The 25,868-nt window shown below is 40.0% G+C and overlaps 1 protein-coding gene across 2 annotated transcripts in view; it reads left to right on the forward strand.

Annotated features, from left to right (window-relative positions):
• The window catches only part of hm13 (histocompatibility (minor) 13), a 28,164-nt gene that overhangs the window by 195 nt on the left and 2,101 nt on the right, over nt 1-25,868 (forward strand). Inside the window, exons 1-9 of one of the 2 annotated variants that reach the window (XM_061902783.1) lie at nt 1-267; nt 9,283-9,318; nt 15,039-15,137; nt 20,307-20,389; nt 20,462-20,550; nt 23,914-23,999; nt 24,118-24,243; nt 24,309-24,366; nt 24,433-24,553. The exon at nt 1-267 is cut by the window's left edge and continues 195 nt beyond it. In XM_061902783.1, coding sequence (XP_061758767.1) covers nt 52-267; nt 9,283-9,318; nt 15,039-15,137; nt 20,307-20,389; nt 20,462-20,550; nt 23,914-23,999; nt 24,118-24,243; nt 24,309-24,366; nt 24,433-24,553 — 914 coding nt within the window. In that variant the 5' untranslated portion in view covers nt 1-51. The remainder of the gene's footprint in view (nt 268-9,282; nt 9,319-15,038; nt 15,138-20,306; nt 20,390-20,461; nt 20,551-23,913; nt 24,000-24,117; nt 24,244-24,308; nt 24,367-24,432; nt 24,554-25,868) is intronic. The other variant, XM_061902784.1, reaches the window with a different exon arrangement.

The following is a 25,868-nucleotide window of genomic DNA, read 5'->3' on the forward strand; positions in this document are numbered from 1 at the left end:
AGACCTGACAACCGCACGCTGCCAACGCCACCCGCGGTCCCCTGAAGAGCCATGTCTGAGGTGGGACAACCCCCGGCCTTGGCCCCGGAGGAGGCCGCCGCTGCGGTGGTCCCGGACGCCCTGAACGCCACCGACGTTCTCAACGCGACGGCCAAGTTTGTGGCCACCCCGGAGGGCACCGCGCTGGCGTACGGCAGCCTGGTGCTCATGGCGCTGGTGCCCATCTTTTTCGGAGCCCTGCGCTCGGTGGCCTGCTCCAAGTCCAAGGTAGGCGGTTAGCACCTCCCGGTAGCTTAGCATAAACACCAATTCTCCTATTAAAACAAGGCGTAGTTTCTAAAAAAAAAAAAAAAAAAAAAAGGGCCTTAACACTAACATTGTTCTCTGTCGAGTGCCGCAAAATGTTGAATAAAAGTTGACTTGTTGACGTCGGCTTTTGTTTACGTAGCCGTGAACTTTTTAAACAGGCGCTGAGTTGGCCAGCGTTCAGACAGAGCCAACAGAGTTCAGATAAAACGATCGACAGCGGTCTGCGTGACGTGTACTTAAGCGCATATACGTCCTATAAGTAGACGCAACATCGGCTGCTGTGACGCGAGAAATTCGGCCGCCATCTTGAAGTGGTGATGAGCAGCCTAAACCAGACATGCGGCCTGTTGACATACTTGCCAACTCTCCCGGATTTTCCGGGAGACTCCCGAAATTCAGTGCCTCTCCCGAAAACCTCCCGGGACAAATTTTTCTCCCGAAATTCAATTGTAGACCTGACGTGTATAAATAGCGAGCCTGCCCAATGACCTTATGACTGTAGAATGATCGAGGGCAAGTTCTTGGTTTCTGAGGTACGGTGTGGCGCAGTGGGAGAGTGGCCGTGCTCAACCCGAGGGTCCCTGGTTCAATCCCCAACTAGTACCAACTTCGTCACGTCCGTTGAGTCCTTGAGCAAGACACTTCACCTTTGCTCCTGATGGGTGCTGGTTAGCGCCTTGCATGGCAGCTCCCTCAAGTGTGTGAATGGGTAAATGTGGAAGTAGTGTCAAAGCGCTTTTAGTACCTTGAAGGTAGAAAAGCACAATACAAGTACAACTCATTTATTATGTGGGTTTATTGTTAGGCAGTTTCATTAATGTCCTCCCAGCCCGGTAATAACACACAACAACAGCAGTCACGTTTTCGTCTACGGTAAAGCAGTTTGTCTCGTAAGCAGCAATGTTGTGAACTTGTGACACTCTCAAACAGGACAATACTGCCATCTACTGTATATAGACTGGAATAGAATGTACTTTATTGATCCCTGGGGGAAATTCAGCACCACAGTTTGCTCACAATAAACATTGATAACCATAAATGATATAATATATGAATAATATAAATATCCATCCATTTCCCTTTTTGGGGTCACGGGGGGCGCTGGCGCCTATCTCAGCTACAATCGGGCGGACGGCGGTGTACACCATGGACAAGTTACCACCTCATCGCAGGGCCAACGCAGACAGACAGACAACATTCACACTCACATTCACACACTAGGGCCAATTTAGTGTTGCCAATCAACCTATCCCCAGGTGCATGTCTTTGGAAGTGGGAGGAAGCTGGAGTACCCGGAGGGAACCCATGCATTCACGGGGAGAACATGCAAACGCCACACAGAAAGATCCCGAGCCGGGGATAGAACCCAGGACTGCAGGATCTTCGTATTGTGAGGCAGATGCACTAACCCCTCTTCCACCGTTAAGCCCTAATATAAATATATTCTACATATATTGTACATTTAAGTGCAGTCAAGGAACATATGCATTATAGTCTGATAGCTGTCGGTATGAAGGACCTCCAGTGTCGTTCCGTGTTACATTTTCGGAGTCTGAGCCTTCCACTGAACGTGCTCATTCTCTCCGCAAGGTCCGAGTGTAGTGGGTGGGAGGTGTTGTCCGTAATGGCTAGGAGTTTTGCTAGACTTCTTCTCTCTGACACCACCGCCAGAGAGTCTAGCTGTGCATGCATATGGTTCGAAAAATAGTGACAGAGAATAGAACAAAGATGGAAATTTTAACCCTTAACTCAACAATGAGTAGAGTGTTATGTGTGTGTATATGTGTAAATAAATGAACACTGAAATTCAAGTATTTATTTTATTATATATATATATATATATATATATATATATATATAGCTAGAATTCACTGAATGGAGCGGATCACCACGCCAAGATGGCGGCCCCGCGTCTCGTCAGCACCAGTGGGCAGTAGCAGTCAATGCTGCGTCTATTTATAAGATGTCAATGCTTCAGGGGTGTCACTAGACCTAATGCTGCACTGGGGCGCAAAGAATTCATGAGAGAGTGCAAAGTGTGCAAGGAATAACAAAACCATATTCAGCACATTTTTATTATAAATAGTTCCTTAAAACAGTGTTTCCCAAAGTGAGGTGATTGTAGGGGGGTACGTCTGAATTAGGCCTGGGCGATTCGGCCTTTTATTTATACCCACACCACTGGCAGAAAAGATTGAAAAATTAAACTCAGCGGCCGATATTGACCGTAAAAAGTCGTTCTCGCAATTGTTGGATATAAATTCTTACCATAGCCAAGCATGCATCACTATAGCTCTTGTCTCAAAGTATGTGTGCAGTCACCACCTGTCGCATCAGGCTGTGACTTATTTTGAGTCTTTTGGTGTTTTCCTGTGTAGTGTTTCCTATTCTGTTGTTGATTGTCATGTCATGTACGGGATGTACTTTGTGGACGCCGTCTGCTGCTTCACACGCTGTAAGTCTTTGCTGTCGTCCAGCATTCTGTTTTTGTTTACTTTGCCGCCAATTCAGTCTTAGTTTCGTTTTTTGTAGCCTTTTAGAGTATAAAATGCCTTTTCTTAGCGGCCCTCACCTTTTGTTTTGTTTTTTTGTTTAAGAATTAGATACCTTTTTACCTGATTTCTGCCTCCCGCTGTCGTCTGCATTTTGTGATCACGACAAACCATGTTCCCGACATCCACAAAGAAATTAGCTACCTGCTGCCACCTACTGATATGGAAGAGTATTACATGGTTATTCTGCCGAGCTCTGGACAGCACAGACACTCAACAATGACACATTATTTACGGATTATAATTACTGGGTTGCAAAAAAATATTTTTAACCCAATTGGGTGAATTTACATAGTCTCCCACGGCACACATTGTGGTTGAAAAACACTGTTCTACTGTACTTCCACGACTTTTAGTTATACATTTGAATACAATATAGACTCCTGAGTGCATATGGTGTAAATAGATATTGAAAAGGTAAAAGAAACAACATTTTTGGGAGTATTAATAAACGATAAAATGAACTGGAAATGTCTTATAAAAAATACACAACATAAGGTGGCAAGAAACATTTCAATAATGAACAAGGCAAAGTAAGTCCTAGGCCAAAAATTACTTCACGTTCTCTACTGCTCATGAGCGTTACATATCTGACTTACTGTGCAGAAATATGGGGAAATAACTCCAAATGTGCGCTTAATTCGTTAACCGTGTTGCAAAAAAGATCAATTAGACTGATATATAATGTTGCATTTAGAGAACATACAAACCCTTTATTTATTGAGTCAAAAATATTTAAGTTTGATGATTTGGTAAAATTGCAAACATCTAAAATGATGTACAATGCAAACTCTAACCTGCTACCAAATAATGTACAAGAATTCCTCTCAAACAAAGAGGAGAAATATAACCTTGGAGGAAAATCTAATTTAAAACATTTTTATGCTCGTACAACACTAAAAAACATTTAGCATATCAGTATCCCTTGTGTGGTGTTCGGGTCTGTGGGACCCATATTCATTTTTCTATTAAAAGAAAAATGATACAAGTAATCAATTTTTCAAACTGAGTCTCACTGACATTGCCTCATTTTCTGTGAAGAGCATATATCAGAATACATATTTAATGACCCCACCCTACCACCACCCTCCTCTACACATTTCTATTACATATAGGAAGTCCAGGTCCACTGGACCCGGGGCTAATGGAAATGCGGAAATTGATGTTCTGTGTACCACACACCTAGACAGGAGGAGGACAGAGTGTAGGTACAAGGAACATCAGAGGGTCAAATGTGCGAGAAAATGAGAGCAGACAGTGTTGACAAACAATGTTGCAACTAGGGCTGGGCGATATATCTATACACTCGATATATCGAGGGTTTGTCTCTGTACAATATAGGAAATGACTTTCGTGATATTCGAGTATACGTTCTCACGCAGTTGCTTTTAGCTGCTGGCATTACACTACATGCGTTTCTCACTCTTTGTTGTCTCTCCTTCTCACAGATAGCTTCTTAAATACGTCACATACGTGTACGCCCTCGCGGAGCAGAGAGGTAGCAGCATGGGTAACGTTAGCTGTGGTGTGAGCGGTAATACGAGAGAAAGGTGCGAATCTGGTAACAAATGAAGGGAGAATTAATTCCCAAGAAAAACAGCAGGATGTCCATCGTCTGGCGGTGGTTCGGCTTCAAGTGGGAATATGTCCAACAGATGACCGTAATTTGTCAAGTGTGGGGTAAAAGCGTTGCTACAAAAAGTAGCAGCACTGCTAATGTAGTATCATTTGAAAAGTCCCGCTAGAGCAGACTTTCTCAAATGGGGGTACGCGTCCCCTTGGGGGTACTTGAAGGTAAGCCAAGGGGTACGTGACATCTAAAAATAGCAACAATCCAAAAATCCTTTATAAATATATTTATTGAATAATACTTCAACAAAATGTGAATGTAAGTTTATAAACTGTGAAAAGAAATGCAACAATGCAATATTCAGTGTTGACAGCTAGATTTTGTTGTGGACATGTTCCATAAAAATTGATGTTAAAGGGTTCTTTTTTTGTGAAGAAATGTTTAGAATTAAGTTCATGAATCCAAATGTATCTCTATTACAATCCCCAAAGAGGGCACTTTAAGTTACTTCTATGTGTAGAAATCTTTATGTACAATTGAATCACTTGTTTATTTTTTAACAAGTTTTTAGTTATTTTTATATCTTTTTTTTTCCCCCAAATAGTTCAAGAAAGACCACTAGAAATGAGCAATGTTTTGCACTGCTATACAATTTAATAAATCAGAAACTGATGACACACACACACACCCTCCTCTACACATTTCTATTACATATATGATCTCCAGGTCCACTGGACCCGGGGCTAATAGAAGTGTAGAAATTGATGTTTTGTGTACCACACACACCTAGACAGGAGGAGGACAGAGTGTAGGTACACAGAACATCAGAGGGTCAAATGTGCGAGAAAATGAAAGCAGACAGTGTTGACAAACAATGTTGCAACTAGGGCTGGGCGATATATCTATACACTCGATATATCGAGGCTTTGTCTCTGTACAATATAGGAAATTATTTCTTTTTTTGTGAAGAAATGTTTAGAATTAAGTTCATGAACCCAGATGGATCTCCATTACAATCCCCAAAGAGGGCCCTTTAAGTTGATGATTACTTCTATGTGTAGAAATCTTTCTTTATAATTGAATCACTTGTTTATTTTTCAACAAGTTTTTAGTTATTTTTATATCTTTTTTTTTCCCCAAATAGTTCAAGAAAGACCACTACACATGAGCAATATTTTGCACTGTCATACAATTTAATAAATCAGAAACTGATGACATAGTGCTGTATTTTACTTCTTTATCTCTTTTTTTCAACCAAAATTGCTTTGCTCTGATTAGGGGGTACTTGAGTTAAAAAAATGTTAAGGTTGAGAACCACTGCGCTAGAGAATAAGGAGTTCTTGAAACTCTGCATGTCAACATCTCCGTTCGGTGCCACACCCAAAAAAATGCCGTAGCAACATTTTCCTCATCACTATGGTATGAAAAAAATAGTCAACATCAGAAGGAGACAACGTCTGCAGGAACCTACCACATAGTGAAGGACATACACTATTTGATTTCCTATTATGCAGCTCATTTTTATTTGACAGTTATTGAAATATCTTGTGTGACATCATGCACAAAAGTGCACTTCATTTGTTTTAAACTATTGTAGTGGCGTTCTGTACAAAAAGTGCACCTTAATTGAGTGTTGTTTTGATATGTCATTTCAGTGACATGCACAAAAATGCACTAATTGCTTATTTTGAAATGTCTCTGCCAATCTTGCACTTTCTGTTTTGGAAATGACATGAATGTTTAATAACTGTTTAATAAATACAGTTTTGGTCAATTGACTTAGTTGTGGTTTCCCTCTCTGCATGAGAGTTTAAAATGAGCATATATTAATGCAGTATGAAGAAGAATGTTTTAATGTAGACCATGGGTATCAAACTCTGGCCCGCGGGCCAAATTTGGCCCGCCGTGTAATTTAATTTGGCCCTTGAGGCTTTATCAAATTAACATTAGTACTGGGCCACCTGTATTATACAGCCGCATTCACCGCTAATACTCATACTTGCCAACCCTCCCGATTTTCCCGGGAGACTCCCGAAGTTCAGTGCCCCTCTCAAGTATCTCCCGAGGAAACCATTCTCCCGAATTTCAACCGATTTCCACCCGGACAACAATATTGGGGGCGTGCCTTAAAGGCCCCGCCTTAAAGCGTTCTCTACAACCTGTCGCCACGTCTGCTTTTACTCCATACAAACAGCGTGCCGGCCTAATCACTAATATATGCGGCTTTTAAAGACACACATGAGTGAATGAAAGGCATACGTGGTCAACAACCATACAGGTCACACTAAGGGTGGCCGTATAAACAACTTTAACACTGTTACAAATGTGCGCCACACTGTGGACCCACACCACACAAGAATGACAAACACATTTCGGGAGAACATCCGCACCGTAACACAAAATAAACAAAATACCCAGATTCCCTTGCAGCATTAACTCTTCCGGGACGCTACAAAATACACTTTCCGCTACCACCACTATTAAGATTTTGGACTGTTAAGTTATATAAGTGTTGCTTTTTCCATATTTAGTGTTAAAGCAAATCAGCTAAGCAATAATTAACGTTTTATTTGTGCACTTTCTCTTGCTACTTCAAGACTTGAACGCTTGATTCATTCATTATTGTTATTTTATTTTCAGATTTATTTTTAGCCTGTGAAAAGTTTATTTTGATATTTACCTGAGAAGGCTGCAAATAGAAAAGAGGCATTCAATTTTTATTAACATTTTATTTCATACACCATTGAAATTCTTTTTATTAGGGTCCTTGGCCAAGGACCCTATTGAAACTGTAAGGTTTTATTCTTATTCTTTATTCTTTATTATTCCGCACTTTCGCACCCTAATTTGACCCCCTTAACATGCTTCAAAACTCACCAAATTTGACACACACGTTGGTGTGGCAAACCTTCCAAACTTATTAAGTAACCAAACCCCAAAAATGAAAATTGTGCTCTAGCGCCCCTTAGAAAGAAAAAAAACCCAGACTGCTTGTAACTTCCGTTAGGAATGTCGTAGAGACATGAAACAAAAACCTCTATGTAGGGCTGACTTAGACCTAGATTTCATAATTTTACTTTCTGGGGCAAAAATCAACAAAAATTTTGCAAAAACACATTCAATGCAAAATTTTCGCATAAAATGCTATTTTTGCACCTTTGAGCTGTAATTTGACCCCCTTAAAATGCTTCAAAACTCACCAAACTTGGCACACACATCAGGACTGGGAAAAATTGCGATCTAATGAAAAAACAAAGCCCAAAACTCAAAATTGCGCAGTTGCGCAATTTTTGTATAAAACACAGCAAAAACTGCTCCTAGGAAGAAAACACAAACAAAATTGCTTGTGACTTCCAGTAGGAATGCCGGAAATACATGAAACAAAAACTTCTATGTAGGTCTCACTTAGACCTACATTTTAACAATTGACATCCTGCAGAAAAAATCAACAGGAAGTTGGCAATTACCCCTTCAAAATAAAAGTTTTGTAAAAACCCGTCACCTTTTTCAAACGTAAACTCCTCTTAGTGCGTTTGTCGTTTCGGCTTCAAACTCGCACAGGAGAGAGATTGAACCTTCTGATTAAAACTATCCAACAAAGTTTTGATTACTGCTCCGTTTTTGATTTTACACGCCTTCAAAGAACCCCTGCGCAAAGTTACCCAAAAAATGTAATTTTTGCCTCTTTAAACTGTAATTTGACCCCCTTAAAATGCTTCAAAGTGCAAGTTAAAGCTCTACTATGCAAAGCGAAAGCCATTTATCAACAACATCCAGAAACGCTGATCTGTAATTTGACCCCCTTACCATGCTGTAAAACTCACGAAATTTTACACACACATCAGGACTGGCGAAAATTGCCATCTAATAAAAAACCAAACCCCAAAAGTCTAAATTGCGCTCCAGCACCCTCTAAGAAAAAACCCAGACAAAACTGCTTGTAACTTCTGTTAGGAATGTCGTAGAGACATGAAACAAAGACCTCTATGTAGGTCTGACTTAGACCAGGGCTTGGCAGCGGCCAAAGGCGGACCCGACCAACGCTGCTTGCAGCTTTAATTATTATTATTATTTGAAACTCGAGTTTGCATGTCACTATAAAGTTATATAAGCCTTGCTTGTTCAATATTCAATGCAAAACTTTTTGGGGTCCCTATTAAAAGGTTAATTTGTTCAACCTTGGCCCGCCGCTTTGTTCAGTTTTAAATGTTGGCCCACTCTGTATTTGAGTTTGACACCCCTGATATAGACACATAGAATCATCATACTGCTGTGATTATATGCATCAAGTGTTCATTCAAGGCTAAGGCAAAATATCGCGATACACAGTATATCATGTATCGTGACATGGCTAAAAATATCGAGATATCAATAAAAATCCATATCGCCCAGCCCTAATGTGACGCTGTTTTATCCACAATTTCTTCATTTTGACTTTCTCTCCTCGCTCCATGCAAAGAATCGACCCCCAGACAACAAGATGGCTCAAGCAAACATGACAGTTGATACTCTCACCCGATTGGCGTGATCCCTTACCAGAGAGCGAGTACATTTTTCCATACTTCCTCCTTCTTCCGCTGTTTTTTTTTTTTTTTATATTGACATCAATCACGCGCCTATCCCGATGCGTACGTCGTTTTTATTGGGGTCACATGGTGTTTGTGTTGACTTCCATGCTCTCCTCTTGGCTCTTTCTGCTTAAATTGTAATCATCTATGATGTGCCCTTTTCACCCTCCTGCTGCATGTCCAACTTGATTCAGTCCTGATCTTTTTCCCTCTCTCTCTCTCTTTCGTCTGTGCACGTGTGTCTGTCCGTGCACGTGTGTGTGTGTGCGTGTTGTGTCCGTAGGAGCTCGGAGACCAAGGGTACGATTCAGGCTACAGAGTGAGTATGAGCGTCTTAATCTCACCACATGCATAAACATACACACGCTGTTATTCTTAAAGGGGAACATTATCACAATTTCAAAAGGGTTAAAAACAATAAAAATTAGTTCCCAGTGGCTTGTTGTATTTTTTGATGTTTTTTTTCAAAATTTTACCAGTCTCGGAATATCCCCAAATAAAGCTTTAAAGTGCCTTATTTTCGCTATCTTCGAAACCACTATCCATTTCCCTGTGACGTCATACAGTGCTGCCAATGTAAACAAACAATGGGAATAGCACAGCAAGATATAGCGACATTAGCTCGGATTCAGATTCGGATTTCAGCAGTTTAAGCGATTCAACAGATTACGCATGTATTGAAACAGATGGTTGGAGTATGAAAGTATTGAAGAAGAAACGGAAGCTATTGAGCAAATAGCTATTGACGCTATTCATAGCCATAGCATGGCCGAATAGCTGCGTTAGCATCGCCGGTAAAATGTGCGGACCAAACGATCAGGACTTTCGCATCTTGTGACACTGGAGCAACTTAAATCCGTCGATTGGTAAGTGGTTTTTTTGCATTAAATGTGGGTGGAAGGAAATGTAATATAGTTGCAAATGCATCTGCAGGTTATCCATACATCTCTGTGCCATGTCTGCCTTAGCACCGCTGGTAATTAGCATGTTAGCATCGATTAGCGTAGCATGTTAGCATCGATTAGCTGGCAGTCAACATCAACAAAACTCACCTTTGTGATTTCGTTGACTATCGTTGCAAATGCATTTGCAGGTTATCCATACATATCTGTGCCATGTCTGCTTTAGCACCGCCGGTAAATAGCATGTTAGCATCGATTAGCGTAGCATGTTAGCATCGATTGGCTAGCAGTCACGCCGCGACCAAATATATCTGATTAGCACATAAGTCAACATCAACAAACTCACCTTTGTGATTTAGTTGACTTTATCGTTGCAAATGCATCTGCAGGTTATCCATACATCTCTGTGCCATGTCTGTCATCGATGGTAAAATGTGGAGACACTTTGGTACATTAAATGGGGGTCTGGCGGCAGACACTTTCGCATTTTCGGGCCAGTGGTGCAACTTGAATCCCTCCCTGTTAGTGTTGTTACACCCTCCGACAACACACCGACGAGGCATGATGTCTCCAAGGTTCCAAAAAATAGTCGAAAAAACGGAAAATAACAGAGCTGACACCCAATGTTTACAATGTGTTGAAAATGAAAATGGCGGCTGTGACGTCATCGCCTCCAGAGCGATAAACAGAAAGGCGTTTAATTCGCCAAAATTCACCCATTTAGAGTTCGGAAATCGGTTAAAAAAATATATGGTCTTTTTTCTGCAACATCAAGGTATATATTGACGCTTACATAGGTCTGGTGATAATGTTCGCCTTTAAATGGGTAGAATGCAGCTGAGAGAGGCTCCAGCGACCCCAAAAGGGACAAGCGGTAGAAAATGGATGGATGGGTGGAGAAAGAGAGAGTGTCACCTTCATTAGCCAGCAAGCATTCAAGTGTCACACCAAAGTGGGGCACAGTCTGACGCCCATGTTTAAAAATACTTCATCCAAAAGGGAATAATGTGAAGGGCGTTTGTCTGTTCCTGGGTCAAACTGTGGTCTTTGGTAAGTGTGCACACAAGAGTCACATTCTAACATTTGTACAAGTTTAAAATATACCGGTACTAATAAATAGGGGTGTTTGGAAAATCAATTTTTTAATGAAACACGATTCTTATTTGTAAGGATTCTTAGGCCATGTCTACATAACCTCGTTAGGCCCGAGCTGTTTGTTTACATCATAAGTGTCAAACTCTGGCCCGCGGGCCAAATATGGCCCGCCGTGTAATTTCATTTGGCCCTTGAGGCAATATCAAATTAACATTAGAGCTGGCCCGTCGGTGTTATACAGCGGTGCCGCTGTAACACCGCATTCACCGATTTCCCGGGAGACTCTCGAATTTCAGTTTCCCCCCCGAAAATCTCCCGGTGCAACCATTCTCCCGAATTCCACCCGGACAACAATATTGGTGGTGTGCCTTAAAGGCACTGTCTTTAGCGCCCCCTACAACCTGTCGTCAAGTCTGTTTTTCCTCCTCATAAACAGCGTTCCGGCCCAGTCACGTAATATATGTGGCTTCTACACACATGTAAGTAAATGCAAGGCATACTTGATCAACAACATACAGGTCACACTGAGGGTGGCCTTATAAACAACTTTAACACTGTTGCAAATATGCGCCACACTGTGAACCCACACCAAACAAGAATGACCAACACATTTCGGGAGAACATCCACACCGTAACACAACATAAACACAACAGAACAAATACCCAGACACCCTTGCAGCACTAACTTTTCCGGACCGCTGCAATATACACCCCCTCCTCGCTACCAACAAACCCTGCCCACCTGAGCCCCGACATTAACTGAGCAGTAAAAAGGCCTGAATGGTTGATTTATTCATTGTTATTTTATTTTCAAATGTATTAGCCTCTGGAAAAAGTGAATGTTAAGGCTGCAAATGCAAAAGAGGCATTCAATTTTTATTTAAATTTGATTTGATATGCCACTGATATTTTTTTAATTATTATTGTTATTATTTGAAACTCAATTTTGCATGTCACTATAAAGTTATATAAGCCTTGCTTGTTCAATATTCAATGCAAAACTTGTTTGGGTCCCTATTAAAAGGTTAATTTGTTCAACCTTGGCCCGCGGCTTTGTTCAGTTTTAAATTTTGGCCCACTCTGTATTTGACTTTGACACGTGCTTTTTTAAATTTCTCTTTGCTATTTGGGTTCAATCCCCACCTTCTACCATCCTAGTCACGTCCGTTGTGTCCTTGAGCAAGACACGTCACCCTTGCTCCTGATGCTTCATGGTTAGGGCCTTGCATGGCAGCTCCCGCCATCAGTGTGTGAATGTGAAAATAGTGTCAAAGCACTTTGAGTTCCTTAAAAAAAAAAGGTACAAAAGCGCTATACAAGTATCACCCATTTACCATAACCCTGTTAAAATGAAGCCGATAATGCTATATTTTTTATGGTGCCCTAAAGCAGTGGTTCTCAAATGGGGGTACGCGTACCACTGGGGGTTCTTGAAGGTATGCCAAGGGGTACGTGAGATTTTTTTTTTTTTAATATTCTAAAAATAGCAACAATTCAAAAATCCTTTATAAATATATTTATTGAATAATACTTCATCAAAATATGAATGTTAGTTCATAAACTGTGAAAAGAAATGCAACAATGCAATATTCAGTGTTGACAGCTAGATTTTTTTGTGGACATTCCCCATAAATATTGATGTTAAAGATGTATTTTTTTTGTGAAGAAATGTTTAGAATGAAGTTCATGAATCCAGATGGATCTCTATTACAATCCCCAAAAAGGGCACTTTAAGTTGATGTTTACTTCTATGTGTAGAAATCTTTATTTATAATTGAATCACTTGTTTATTTTTCAACAAGTTGTTAGTTATTTTTATATCTTTTTTCCCCCAAATAGTTCAAGAAAGACCACTACAAATGAGCAATATTTTGCACTGTTGTACAATTTAAGGAATCAGAAACTGATGACATAGTGCTGTATTTTACTTCGTTATCTATTTTTTTCAACCAAAAATGCTTTGCTCTGATTAGGGGGTACTTGAATTAAAAAAATGTTCACAGGGGGTACATCACTGAAAAAAGGTTGAGAACCACTGCCCTAAAGCAGGGATGTCCAAAGTGCGGCACAGGTCATTATTTTTAACGGCCCCACAACACATTCTAAAAATACTATTTAAAAAAACAAAAAACGAACGTGGTATGAAAGAGCAAACAGGTGACATGTAACAATAAATTGTTGCCATTTTTAGTCTAATAACACAAAGCTGCCATGCAGGCTGTTTCTTTGAAAAATAATAATGAATCAAAATCAACATTATGAATTATTGACCTATTCAAGGCTGCAATTACGTCACATTAAATATTCCACTTTGAGATATTCTTTGGGGAAAATGTTGCATATTTTGGGTTTGCCATATAAAAAACTGAGCTTTTTTTTTTTTTAAAGAAGCGAAGTGATGTATGTTTATATAGCGCTTTTTCTCTAAAGCGCTTTACATAGTGAAAACCAATATCTAATTATTACATTTAAACCAGTGTGGGTGGCACTGGGAGCAGGTGGGTAAAGTGTCTTGCCCAAGGACACAACGGCAGTGACTAGGATGGCGGAAGCAGGGATCGAACCTGCAACTCTCAAGTTGCTGTCACGGCCGCTCTACCAACCGAGCTATACCGCCTAAAACGAACAAACAAAAAACATGAACAACAATCAAACTTATAATTTAAAGGATAGATCTGAAGCTGATCTCGAGATTATTGTGCTTAAAGTAAACAATAAAAAAAAAATATATATATATATATATATATATATTTTAACACTTTAATGAGTGGAACCCTTTTGGATCCCCAATAATTTTAATGGGATTTTTTTTTTTGTATGTGTCATTGCTCAAAAAATTTCAATGTTATGAGTTATTGACCTTTTCAAGGCTCCAATTATTTTACAATATCAAATATTCCACTTTGAAATTTAATTGGGGGAAAATATTGCATATTAGGTGGGGTTTTTTTTCCATAAAAAACCTTGGTTTTTCTTTGACAAAAAGGGCATACGACTTAAATGTTTAAAAAGTTTTTTGACAGATAGACCTAATGTTGATCTAGAGATTTAAACTTTGAATAAAAATAATAATAATAATACTATTACTAATAATAATACTTCACGGTGGAAGAGGGGTTAGTGCGTCTGCCTCACAATACGAAGGTCCTGCAGTCCTGGGTTCAAATCCAGGCTCGGTATCTTTCTGTGTGGAGTTTGCATGTTCTCCCCGTGACTGCGTGGGTTCCCTCCGGGTACTCCGGCTTCCTCCCACTTCCAAAGACATGCACCTGGGGATAGGTTGATTGGCAACACTAAATTGGCCCTAGTGTGTGAATGTGAGTGTGAATGTTGTCTGTCTATCTGTGTTGGCCCTGCGATGAGGTGGCGACTTGTCCAGGGTGTACCCCGCCTTCCGCCCGATTGTAGCTGAGATAGGCGCCAGCGCCCCCCCCGCGACCCCAAAAGGGAATAAGCGGTAGAAAATGGATGGAATAATACTAAATAATGACACATTTTTAATATTTTTTGGACCGAAACCCTTTGGGTTCACCAGGATCAAGCCTGAGTGGAGGCCTAAATGTGTACTTTTTTTATACATTTATTATATTGGTTTTTAAAATAAAAAATATCAAAATGGCTTCCGCTTGCTTTGATTTTTCAGTGTGCGGCCCCCAGTGGAAAAAGTTTGGACACCCTTGCCCTAAAAGTATGAAAATATATTTGGGTACGCTGCCTCCCAGTGGTCTTTGTGTAAAGTGTTGCATTTATTAAACATCATTATAGTCTAAAAAGCCTCTGCTTGCTCAAATAGATTGACGTTATTTGGAGTAAATTAATGTTTTTTTTCTACGGACCGCCGTCTTACGGTCATCCTCGCACTTTCCCGCTCGTCCATCACCGTTTGGTTGTTTCAGTTCGACGCGTATTCGATCATACCCTTTCTACGTTTCTTGCTTCCTCTGCTCTCGTCTCCTATCCACCTCCGCATTCTGCTCCCGCCGGCTGATAGTAGCGTGCTGGGTGGTTCTGTGGCGTCCTGACCTCCTCCTGTGCTCCGCAGAATGCCTCGGACATGCCGGAGACCATCACCAGCAGAGACGCCGCCCGCTTCCCCATCATCGCCAGCTGTACTCTCTTCGGACTCTACCTCTTCTTCAAGGTGACAATATCCAAACGCGAGGTCAATATGGTCGTCTTCGTCGCCGATACGTGGGCGAGGACCGTACAGCCCTGCTAACTGGTCACGTTTTTTTAAAAACATAGAAAAACCTGTTTATGATCTTTTGTCAGGGTTAAACACTGATGATCTCTATTAAACAGGACGAGAAGCAAAGAATCAAACAGAGACAGAATTAAATTTGGCTCAATTTGAGGAGAAAAGTCTGGTCTGTACTCAAACAGAATCAAACAGAGACAGAATTAAATTGGGCTCAATGTGAGGAGAAAAGTCTGGTCTGTACTCTTGTACAGTCTCCAGCCCGCTCTGGCGAAAGATTGTACGCCTCCTCCTTTATTTGGACTTTCTCTGACCAAACAGCTGCTTCTAAGGGACGGGGGTCGTAAACAGTTCACAGAAAAGGTCGTAAACGGTTCACAGAAAAGGTCGTAAACGGTTCACAGAAAAGGTCGTAAACGGTTCACAGAAAAGGTTGTAAACAGTTCACAGAAAAGGACGTAATACAGTTCAAAGAAGCGGTGCCTGGAGGGGAGTCTGGTCCTGCTTCCTCTTCGCTTTTGTAGTTCTTGGGTCAGACAACATCTCTCTGTTGATTACGATACATGAAAGAAACAGAACACCTTCATTTTTGCCTCGCCCCCACACAGTGGAGTTTTACAAGGCTTCTTCTTGGTAGGTCCAAAGACAGCGTTTGTCTTCTTGCCCGGAGCTCATTTCAAGTGAAGTGAAGTGAATTATATTTATATAGCGCTTTTCTCAGGTGACTCAAATCGCTTTACATTAACACAAAGTATTGTGATAATTTACCGTAACATTGACATTTGTACCTGGGATTCAATACCAATGAGCTTCTTACATTTCTGAGTCTCATTCGTAGCTATGAAATTTTTGGTTTTTGTTGCGCTCTAGGAAGTGTTACCACTGTAAGTATAGTACTTATTACGCGCCAGCTGTTTTCAGAATCAGAAGTACTCTATAAATCCCCAGAGGGAAATTGTGATTTTCCACACAGTCCCATTTCAGGATCAGACAAACATTTAAGGGAGACAACGGGTCTGCCAACTTCCGGCGCCCCTTCCAAAAAAAAGGTGAGAAACCGGTAAAAACTGTTGGAGGGAGGTTGGGGAAGAGTAAAAAAATATTCAGTCAATGGCTCTGCTCCAGGGAGGGGGTCCAGACTGAGGCCAAGGGAAAAAAACTTGTAGCCATAGCACACATAAACATGTTACATAGAATCAACAAAACTTGCAACAGAGGGAAGGGAGTGGGAGCTACGGAGGTTGGCTACTGCTGTATAAGCGCTACTCAACGTGCATGTTAGTTGTAGGTTTCATTCCCAAATTTGTCGGTGTTAAAATCGCCATGTAAAATTGTCAATAGCAAAGTCAATGTATATTAGCATCAAGCTGACGCATATTTGTAAAAACGAAGCCTTTCTTAAGTCATTTTTTTAAAGGTCGTTTTGGCTGAGTTTGCTCTCAGTGCTGCTGGAGTGATCGCCAAGTGGCCAAATGCGAACCGGCAACCGGGCGTGACGACACACACAACCCAAGTACCGTATCGGGGAATTATGTGAATCGGTACTTTTGCGGGGACAAAAAAAGTGTCGGATTTGGTACCCAACCCGGGTGCTCGTAGCCCGGAGGATCCTGCGAGCTCTGATTAGTTGATTTTACACTTTTGACTTTACTATAAATGTTGTATATATTAAATAAATGGAAGTATGCTAATCTTTTCGGTTTTATTTTGCTAACATTGGCATGCTAAAGTTTTTTGCTGGCATTTTAGCTCATATTGATCATTTAAACCTAAAATTCATGGGTTTTGACACACTTCGCCATATTGCAAGTATACTAACTGTTCCTATTATAACAAGCTAACTTTAGCATGCTAACGTTTTATGCTAGTTTTTTTAGCTAATTGTATTTGTTCCAACCTAAAAGTCAAGAATTTTGATAATGACAACATTTTAGCAGTATGCTAACTTTTCTAGGTCATCATAATAGTCCCATTTGAACTCGAAAATGTAAAGATGTTTGTTTTATTCCATTTACACGTTTTAACAATTCTTTTAATGTTATTCTTATCAAAGAATTGTATAAAGTCATCTGCCGAGTGGGCGGAGCTACTGGAAGGAGTCCCTTGTTGGGTTAGCGATGCTACCGTACTAAACAAAAATGTAGGATCTGCAAATCTAATTTACTGCTAACACACTGATATATTTACTGCTAACACAGTAAGGATTAGTATGCAAATTTTTACTGTGTTGTTATGCTAACATTAGCATGCTAAAGTTTTATGCTGGTGTTTTAGCTCATTTTGATCATTTAAACCTAAAATTCATGGGTTTTGACACTTGCCGCCTTCTTGGAAGTATACTAATCTTTCCTGTGTTGTCATGCTAACATTAGCATGCTAAAGTTTTATGCTGGCATTTTAGCTTATTATGATCATTTAAAACTAAAATTCATGGCTTTTGACACTTTCCGCCATCTTGGAAGTATGCTAATATTTCCTGTTATTATGCTAACATTAGCATGCTAAAGTTTTATGCTGGTGTTTTAGCTCATTTTGATCATTTAAACCTAAAATTCATGGGTTTTGACACTTTCCGCCTTCTTGGAAGTATACTAATCTTTCCTGTGTTGTCATGCTAACATTAGCATGCTAAAGTTTTATGCTGGCATTTGGATCATTTAAGCCTAAAATTCATGGGTTTTGACACTTGCCGCCATCTTGGAAGTATGCTAATCTTTCCTGTTAGTATGCTAACATTAGCATGCTAAAGTTTTATCCTGGCGTTTTAGCTCATTGTGATCATTTAAACCTAAAATTCATGGGTTTTGACAATTGCCGCCATCTTGGAAGTATGCTAATCTTTCCTGTTATTATGCTAACATTAGCATGCTAAAGTTTTATGCTGGTGTTTTAGCTCATTTTGATCATTTAAGCCTAAAATTCATGGGTTTTGACACTTGCCGCCATCTAGGAAGTTTACTAATATTTCCTGTGTTGTCATGCTAACATTAGCATGCTAAAGTTTTATGCTGGCATTTTAGTTCATTTGGATCATTTAAACCTAAAATTCATGGCTTTTGACACATGTTGCCATATTGCAAGTATACTGACTCTTCTCTGTATAACAAGCTAATCTTAGCATGCTATTTTTTCAATTTTAATTTTGATACATGACACCATCATAGAAGTACGCTAACTTTTCCTAGGTCATCATAATTGTATCCATCTGAACTCGAATATGGCTTTCGACACTTGCCGCCTTCTTGGAAGTATGCTAATATTTACTGTGTTATTATGCTAACTTTAGCGTGCTAAAGTTTTATGCTGGCCTTTTAGCTCATTTTGATCATTTAAGCCTAAAATTCATGGCTTTTGACACTTAATGTCATCTTGGAAGTATGCTAATCTTTCCTGTGTTATTATGCTAACATTAGCATGCTAAAATTTTATGCTGGCCTTTTAGCTTATTATGATAATTTAAACCTAAAATTCATGGGTTTTTACACTTGCCGCCATCTTGGAAGTATGTTAATCTTTCCTGTTATTATGCTAACATTAGCATGCTAAAGTTTTATGCTGGTGTTTTAGCTCATTTTGATCATTTAAACCTAAAATTCATGGGTTTTGACACTTGCCGCGATCTTGGAAGTACGCTAATCTTTCCTGTTATTATGCTAACATTAGCATGATAAAGTTTTATGCTGGCCTTTTAGCTTATTATGATCATTTAAACCTAAAATTCATGGGTTTTGACACTTGCCGCCATCTTGGAAGTATACTAATCTTTCCTGTGTTGTCATGCTAACATTAGCATGCTAAAGTTTTATGCTGGCATTTTAGTTCATTTGGATCATTTAAACCTAAAATTCATGGCTTTTGACACGTTTCCATATTGCAAGTACACTGACTCTTCCCTGTATAACAAGCTAATCTTAGCATGCTATTTTTTCAATTTTAATTTTGATACATGACACCATCATAGAAGTATGCTAACTTTTCCTAGGTCATCATAATTGTATCCATCTGAACTCGAATATGGCTTTTGACACTTAATGTCATCTTGGAAGTATGCTAATATTTCCTGTGTTATTATGCTAACATTAGCGTGCTAAAGTTTTATGCTGGCATTTTAGCTCATTTTGATCATTTAAACCTAAAATTCATGGCTTATGACACTTGCCGCCATCTTGGAAGTATGCTAATCTTCCCTGTGTTATTATGCCAACTTTAGCATGCTAAAGTTTAATGCTGGTGTTTTAGCTCATTTTGATCATTCAAACCTAAAATTCATGGGTTTTGACACTTGCCGCCATCTTAGAAGTATGCTAATGTTTCCTGTTATTATGCTAACATTAGCATGCTAAAGTTTTATGCTGGTGTTTTAGCTCGTTTTGATCATTTGAACCTAAAATTCATGGGTTTTGACACTTGCCGCCATCTTGGAAGTATGCTAATCTTTCCTGTGTTATTATGCTAACATTAGCATGCTAAAGTTTTATGCTGGTGTTTTAGCTCATTTTGATCATTTAAGCCTAAAATTCATGGCTTTTGACACTTGCCGCCATCTTGAAAGTATGTTAATCTTTCCTGTGTTATTATGCTAACATTAGCATGCTAAAGTTTTATCCTGGTGTTTTAGCTCATTTTGATCATTTAAACCTAAAATTCATGGGTTCTGACATTTAATGTCATCTTGGAAGTATGCTAATCTTTCCTGTGTTATTATGCTAACACTAGCATGCTAAAGTTTTATGCTGGTGTTTTAGCTAATTTTTATCATTCAAACCTAAAATTCATGGGTTTTGACACTTGCCGCCATCTTGGAAGTATGCTAATCTTTCCTGTTATTATGCTAACATTAGCATGCTAAAGTTTTATGGTGGTGTTTTAGCTAATTTTGATCATTTAAACCTAAAATTCATGGGTTGTGACACATGTCGTCATATTGCAAGTATACTTACTGTTCCCAGTATAACAAGCTAACCTTAGCATGCTAATGTTTTGTGCTAACTCGTTAGCTTCAATCAGAGGTTCACAGCACAGGTAGCAGGTATATCAAAATTTCAGCGGCAATTTTCACTGAGGATATGTGCACTCAGCTCCTGGTGTACTTACTGAAGCGTGTTGTCGCAGGTGTTTTCTCAAGAGTACATCAACTTGTTGCTGTCCGTCTACTTCTTCGCGCTGGGCGTGCTGGCTCTGTCGCACACTCTGAGGTAAGACGGACACCCTGCCGCACCACCGCTCCTTATGCCAAGGTGTGCTAATTCTTTGTGTGCGTGTTGCAGTCCTCTGCTGTCCAGAGTCTTTCCGGCGTCCCTGCCGATCAAACAGTACCAGCTGCTCTTCACGCAGGGCACCGGCGAGGCCAAAGAAGGTGAGACCCCCTACATCCCTCCTCCCCTCACACGGCGCCGCGACCTGTGCTGTTGTTCCCCCCCTATGGCGTCACATTAGTGCCAAAAATCCAAGCGCATAAAAACTGTTATTGTGTGCTGATTCTCCACTTCGTTTTGGCACTTTGGGGGCGGGTATGCTTAGACGGACCCTCCTTTCTGATTGGTCAGGCGAAAAAAGCTCAGGGCCAATCAGAAGTATAGCAGGGTGGGTCATCGTCAACATGTATCAAGATGATACAGTTCCTGTCGACAAACAAATTCTAAAAAGTCCGAATTTAGTGGAGTTGTGGGAAATGCCAATTGAATTTTATCTAAAAGTCGTTGAAGAAGGTAATGTCTCATCTGTTGAGAGAACAATTGGCATTTTCCACAACTCCACTAAATTTGGACTTTTTAGAATGTGTTTGTCGACAGGAGCTGTATCATCTTGATACATATTGACGATGACACGCCCTGCCATACTTCTGATTGGCCCTGAGCTTTTTTCGCCTGACCAATCAGAAAGGAGGGTCCGTCTAAGTCAGGGGTGTCAAACTCAAATACAGAGTGGGCCAAAATTTAAAACTGAACAAAGCCGTGGGCCAGGGTTGAACAAATTAACCCTTTAATAGGGACCCAAACAAGTTTTGCAATGAATATTGAACAAGCAGGGCTTAAATAGGGCAGCATGGTGGTACAGGGGTTAGTGCATCCGCCTCACAATACGAAGGTCCTGAGTAATCCTGGGTTCAATCCCGGGCTCGGGATTTTTCTGTGTGGAGTTTGCATGTTCTCCCCGTGACTGCGTGGGTTCCCTCCGGGTACTCGGGCTTCCTCCCATGGAACAGACAGAGCTTATATAACATACATCCATCCATTTTCTACCGCTTATTCCCTTACGAGGTTGCGGGGGGGCGCTGGCACCTATCTCAGCTACAATCGGGCGGAAGGCGGCGTACACTCTGGACAAGTCGCCACCTCATCGCACGGCCAACACAGATAGACAGACAACATTCACACTCACATTCACACACTAGGGCCAATTTAGTGTTGCCAATCAACTTATCCCCAAGTGCATGTCTTTGGAGGTGGGAGGAAGCCGGAGTACCCGGAGGGAACCCACGCATTCACGGGGGAAACATGCAAACTCCACACAGAAAGATCCCTAGCCTGGATTTGAACCCAGGACTGCAGGAACTTTGTATTGTGAGGCAGACGCACTAACCCCTCTTCCAACATAATAGTGCAAAATATACTTTCAAAAAACAAATGAAAAAACATCAGTGGTATAATAAATAAAATGTAATTTAAAAAATTTGCAGCCTTCTGAGGTAAATATCAACATTAACTTTTTCCACAAGCAAATAAATTCGAAAATAAAATAAAAATTAGGTGGGTGGGGTTTGGCGGTAGCGGGGGGTGTATATTGTAGTATTCCGGAAGAGTTAGTGCTGCAAGGGTTTCTGGGTATTTGTTCCGTTGTGTTTGTTGTGTTACAGTGCGGGTGTTCTCCCGAAATGTGTTTTGTCATTCTTGTTTGGTGTGGGTTCACAGTGTGGCGCATATTTGTAACAATGTTAAAGTTGTTTATACGGCCACCCTCAGTGTGACCTGTATGGCTGTTGACCAAGTATGTGTGTGTGAAAGCCGCATATATCATGTGACTTGGCCAGCACGCTGTTTATATGGAGGAAAAGAGGACGTGACGACATGTTGTAGAGGACAGTGCCTTTAAGGCACGCTCCCAATATTGTTGTCCGGGTGGAAATCGGGAGAATGGTTGCCCAGGGAGATTTTCGGGAAGGGCACTAAACTTCGGGAGTCTCCCAGGAAAATCGTGAGGGTTGGCAAGTATGAGTATTAGCAGTGAATGTGGCTCTCGGATAAATCTGAGCTGACATCACTTGACACGATAAGTAATGAATAATTCCACTTGTTAAAAATAACGTTCAAAATATAAAACGTTGTCATGCTTTTTTATGTTCAAGAAGTTGCATTAATGGTAAGAAGAAATGTATTTATTATTGGTTAGTGTGGGGCTTGTCCTCCTGAGGGTTCTTCAGACCACCAAGCACCGACATGGGAGCCTGTTTCAGTGTTACAATATTGTTTTATTTTTCAATTATACAAAAAAAGAAGGGAAAAACCAAAGGAAAAAAAATGAAGACTGCAGAAACAAAAGGAAGATAAAAAAGGTTAAAAAACAAATTTAGAATGAAAAATAAATGACAAAAACAAGAAAAATTATACAAAAAACAAAAACAAAAAAATAAAAGGGAAAAACCAAAGGAAAAAAAAATAAGACAACAAAAACAAACAAAAAAAGATTAAAAAACAAATGAAAAACAAAAAATTAATGAGATAAACAAAAATGAAGAAAAAGAACAAGAAAAATTATACAAAAAACACAAAACAAAAAAATAAAAGGGAAAAACCAAAGGAAAAAAGTTAAGTCAACAAAAACAAAAGAAAAAAAAGAATAAAACAAATCACAAATTGGCTCCAGTTTCAACCCCGTTTCTCCTCCTGGCTGCTGCTTATAACAGAGCGACAGGTGATTAGATAACAAGGCCCAGATCTACGCACCTGTCGCCGATTTCGAGGCCGGTCCTGGCACACCCTGCTTCGCTGCAGGCCCGCTGGCCACGTCCCCTCCACAGTTAGCGTCAGAATAACAATGTTATTCCAAAGAATAAAAGACTTATTATACTCTAGAAATGTTGGCCTTACTTAAAAATGCACGCGTTTAGTTGTGTTCAGTGTTAAAAAAATATATTATATGGCTCTTAGGGAAATACATTTTAAAATATTGGCTTCACGGTGGCAGAGGGGTTAGTGCGTCTGCCTCACAATACGAAGTTCCTGCAGTCCTGGGTTCAAATCCAGCCTCGGGATCTTTCTGTGTGGAGTTTGCATGTTCTCCCCGTGAATGCGTGGGTTCCCTCCGGGTACTCCGGCTTCCTCCCACCTCCAAAGAACTTTCACCTGGGGATAGGTTGATTGGCAACACTAAATTGGCCCTAGTGTGTGAATGTGAGTGTGAATGTTGTCTGTCTGTCTGTGTTGGCCCTGCGATGTGGTGGCGACTTGTCCAGGGTGTACCCTGCCTTCCGCCCGATTGTAGCTGAGATAGGCGCCAGCGCCCCCCACGACCCCGAAAGGGAATAAGCGGTAGAAAATGGATGGATGGCTTTCTTGGCTCTCTCAGCCAAAAAGGTTCCCGACCCCTGGTCTAAGCATACCCGCCCCCAAAGTGCCAAAACGAAGACAGCGCGCGCGCAAAAGGGTGTCGCACGCGCGATAACAGTTTTTATGCGCTTGGATTTTTGGCACTAATGTGACGCCATACACCCCCCCTGCAGAAATCATCAACTACGAGTTCGACACCAACAACCTGGTGTGCCTGGTGGGCAGCAGCGTGGTGGGCGTCTGGTACGTGCTGAAAAAGGTATCGAAACGCGCGCACACACACGGCTCACCGCTGGTCGGGTAGGCGAGCAGGCGATGACGTGTGTGTGTGTGTCTGTGTGTGTCCGTGTGTGTGTGTGTGTGTGTGTGTGTCGCAGCACTGGATCGCCAACAACCTCTTCGGCCTGGCCTTCGCACTCAACGGCGTGGAGCTTCTCCACCTGAACAACGTCAGTACCGGCTGCATCCTGCTTGGGGGGCTGTTTGTCTACGACGTCTTCTGGGTGAGTGGCGGGAACGTAATGATCTGTCGCCCCTTCGTGGTCGTCATGGATATTATTCCAATTAGGTGTTTGGGACCAACGTCATGGTCACCGTGGCGAGGTCCTTCGAGGCGCCAATCAAACGTGAGTATGCTGTGTTAGCGAGCGCGTCGGCGGCAGGAAGTTGGTGACGGCGTGTTCTGGCTGCAGTGGTCTTTCCTCAGGACTTGTTGGAAAAAGGTTTGAGCGCCAACAACTTTGCCATGCTGGGTCTTGGCGACATCGTCATCCCCGGAATCTTCATCGCGCTGCTGCTGCGCTTTGACGTCAGGTAAGCAGCACTCTGTGGCTTCTTCTTCCTCTTCCACCTCTTTGACTTCCTCCTTTTCTTTTTCTATTTGGATTATTTTTCATTTGAATGTTGTCCTTTTATTCTTTTTTTTCTTGTCTTTATCTTTTTTCTTTTAATTTCTTTTTTGCTGTTTATCTTGTGTTTTCCTTTCCTTTTGTTCTTTTTTCTTATTTACTTATCACCCCTTCCTTTTCTTTTTTATTTTCCCTTTTTTGTTTTTTCTTTTTTTTCTTTTTGGTTTTTCCTTTTTTTGTTTGTTTATTTTTTCTCTTTTGTATTTTTTTTCTTCCTTTTCCTTTTATTTTTACCCTCTTTCTTTTTGGGGGGTTTTCCGTATGTATTATTCTCATTTTGTGGGTTTTTTTTTCTTTTTCCTTTCCTTTTTCTTATTTATCTTTTGTTTGTTTTTTACTTTTTTCGTTTTCTTCCTTTTGTTTTTGTTGTCTTGATTTTTTTCCTTTTGGTTCTTCCCTTTAATTTTTTTTGTTTTTCTGTACTTTTCACCCCTTCCTTTTTTTATTTTCCTTTTTTGTGTTGTCTTTTCTTTTCTTTCTTTTTGTTCTTTTTTCTGTTGTCTTTCTTTCTTTTTATATTTTCCCTTTTTGTTGTTAATTTTTTCTCTTTTTGTATTGTATTCATTCTTTGTCTTTTTCCCCTTTTTCTTTTTTGGGTTTTCCGTATGTATTTATTATGGGTTTTTTCCTTTTTGTTTCGTGTTTTTTTTCCTTTTACTTTTCATATCTTCCGTTTGTTTTTACTTTTTTCGTTTTCTTTTGTTTTTGTTTTATTGATTTTTTTCCTTTCGGTTTTTCCCTTTTTGTTTATTTTTTTTTGTTTTTTTGTATATTTTTTCTTGCTCTTTTTATTATTTTTGTTTCTTCTCATTTATTTATCATTTTTGATTTGTTTTATTCTTTTTTTCTTTTGTTTTTGTTGACTTAACTTGTTTGCTTTGTTTTTTCCCTTTTTATTTTTGTTTTGTGTTTTTTGTATAATTTTTTGTTTTTCATTTGTTTTTTAATCTTTTTTTTTGTTTTTGTTGTCTTATTTTTTTTCCTTTGGGTTTTCCCTTTTTATTTTTTGTGTTTGTTTTTTGTATAATTGTTCTTGTTTTTCTTCTTTTTGGTTTTTCTCCATTATCTTTCATTTAAAAAAAAAATTAATCTTTTTTTTTTCTTTCTTTTGTTTCCGTTGTCTTCATTTTTTTTCCTTTGGTTTTTCCCTTTTTCACTTTTTTTGTATAATTTTTCTTGTTCTTTTTCTTCTTTTTGTTTTTTTCTCATTTATTTTTCAT

The sequence above is a fragment of the Nerophis ophidion genome, linkage group LG06, assembly GCF_033978795.1.
Source record: "Nerophis ophidion isolate RoL-2023_Sa linkage group LG06, RoL_Noph_v1.0, whole genome shotgun sequence".
NCBI lineage: Eukaryota > Metazoa > Chordata > Actinopteri > Syngnathiformes > Syngnathidae > Nerophis > Nerophis ophidion.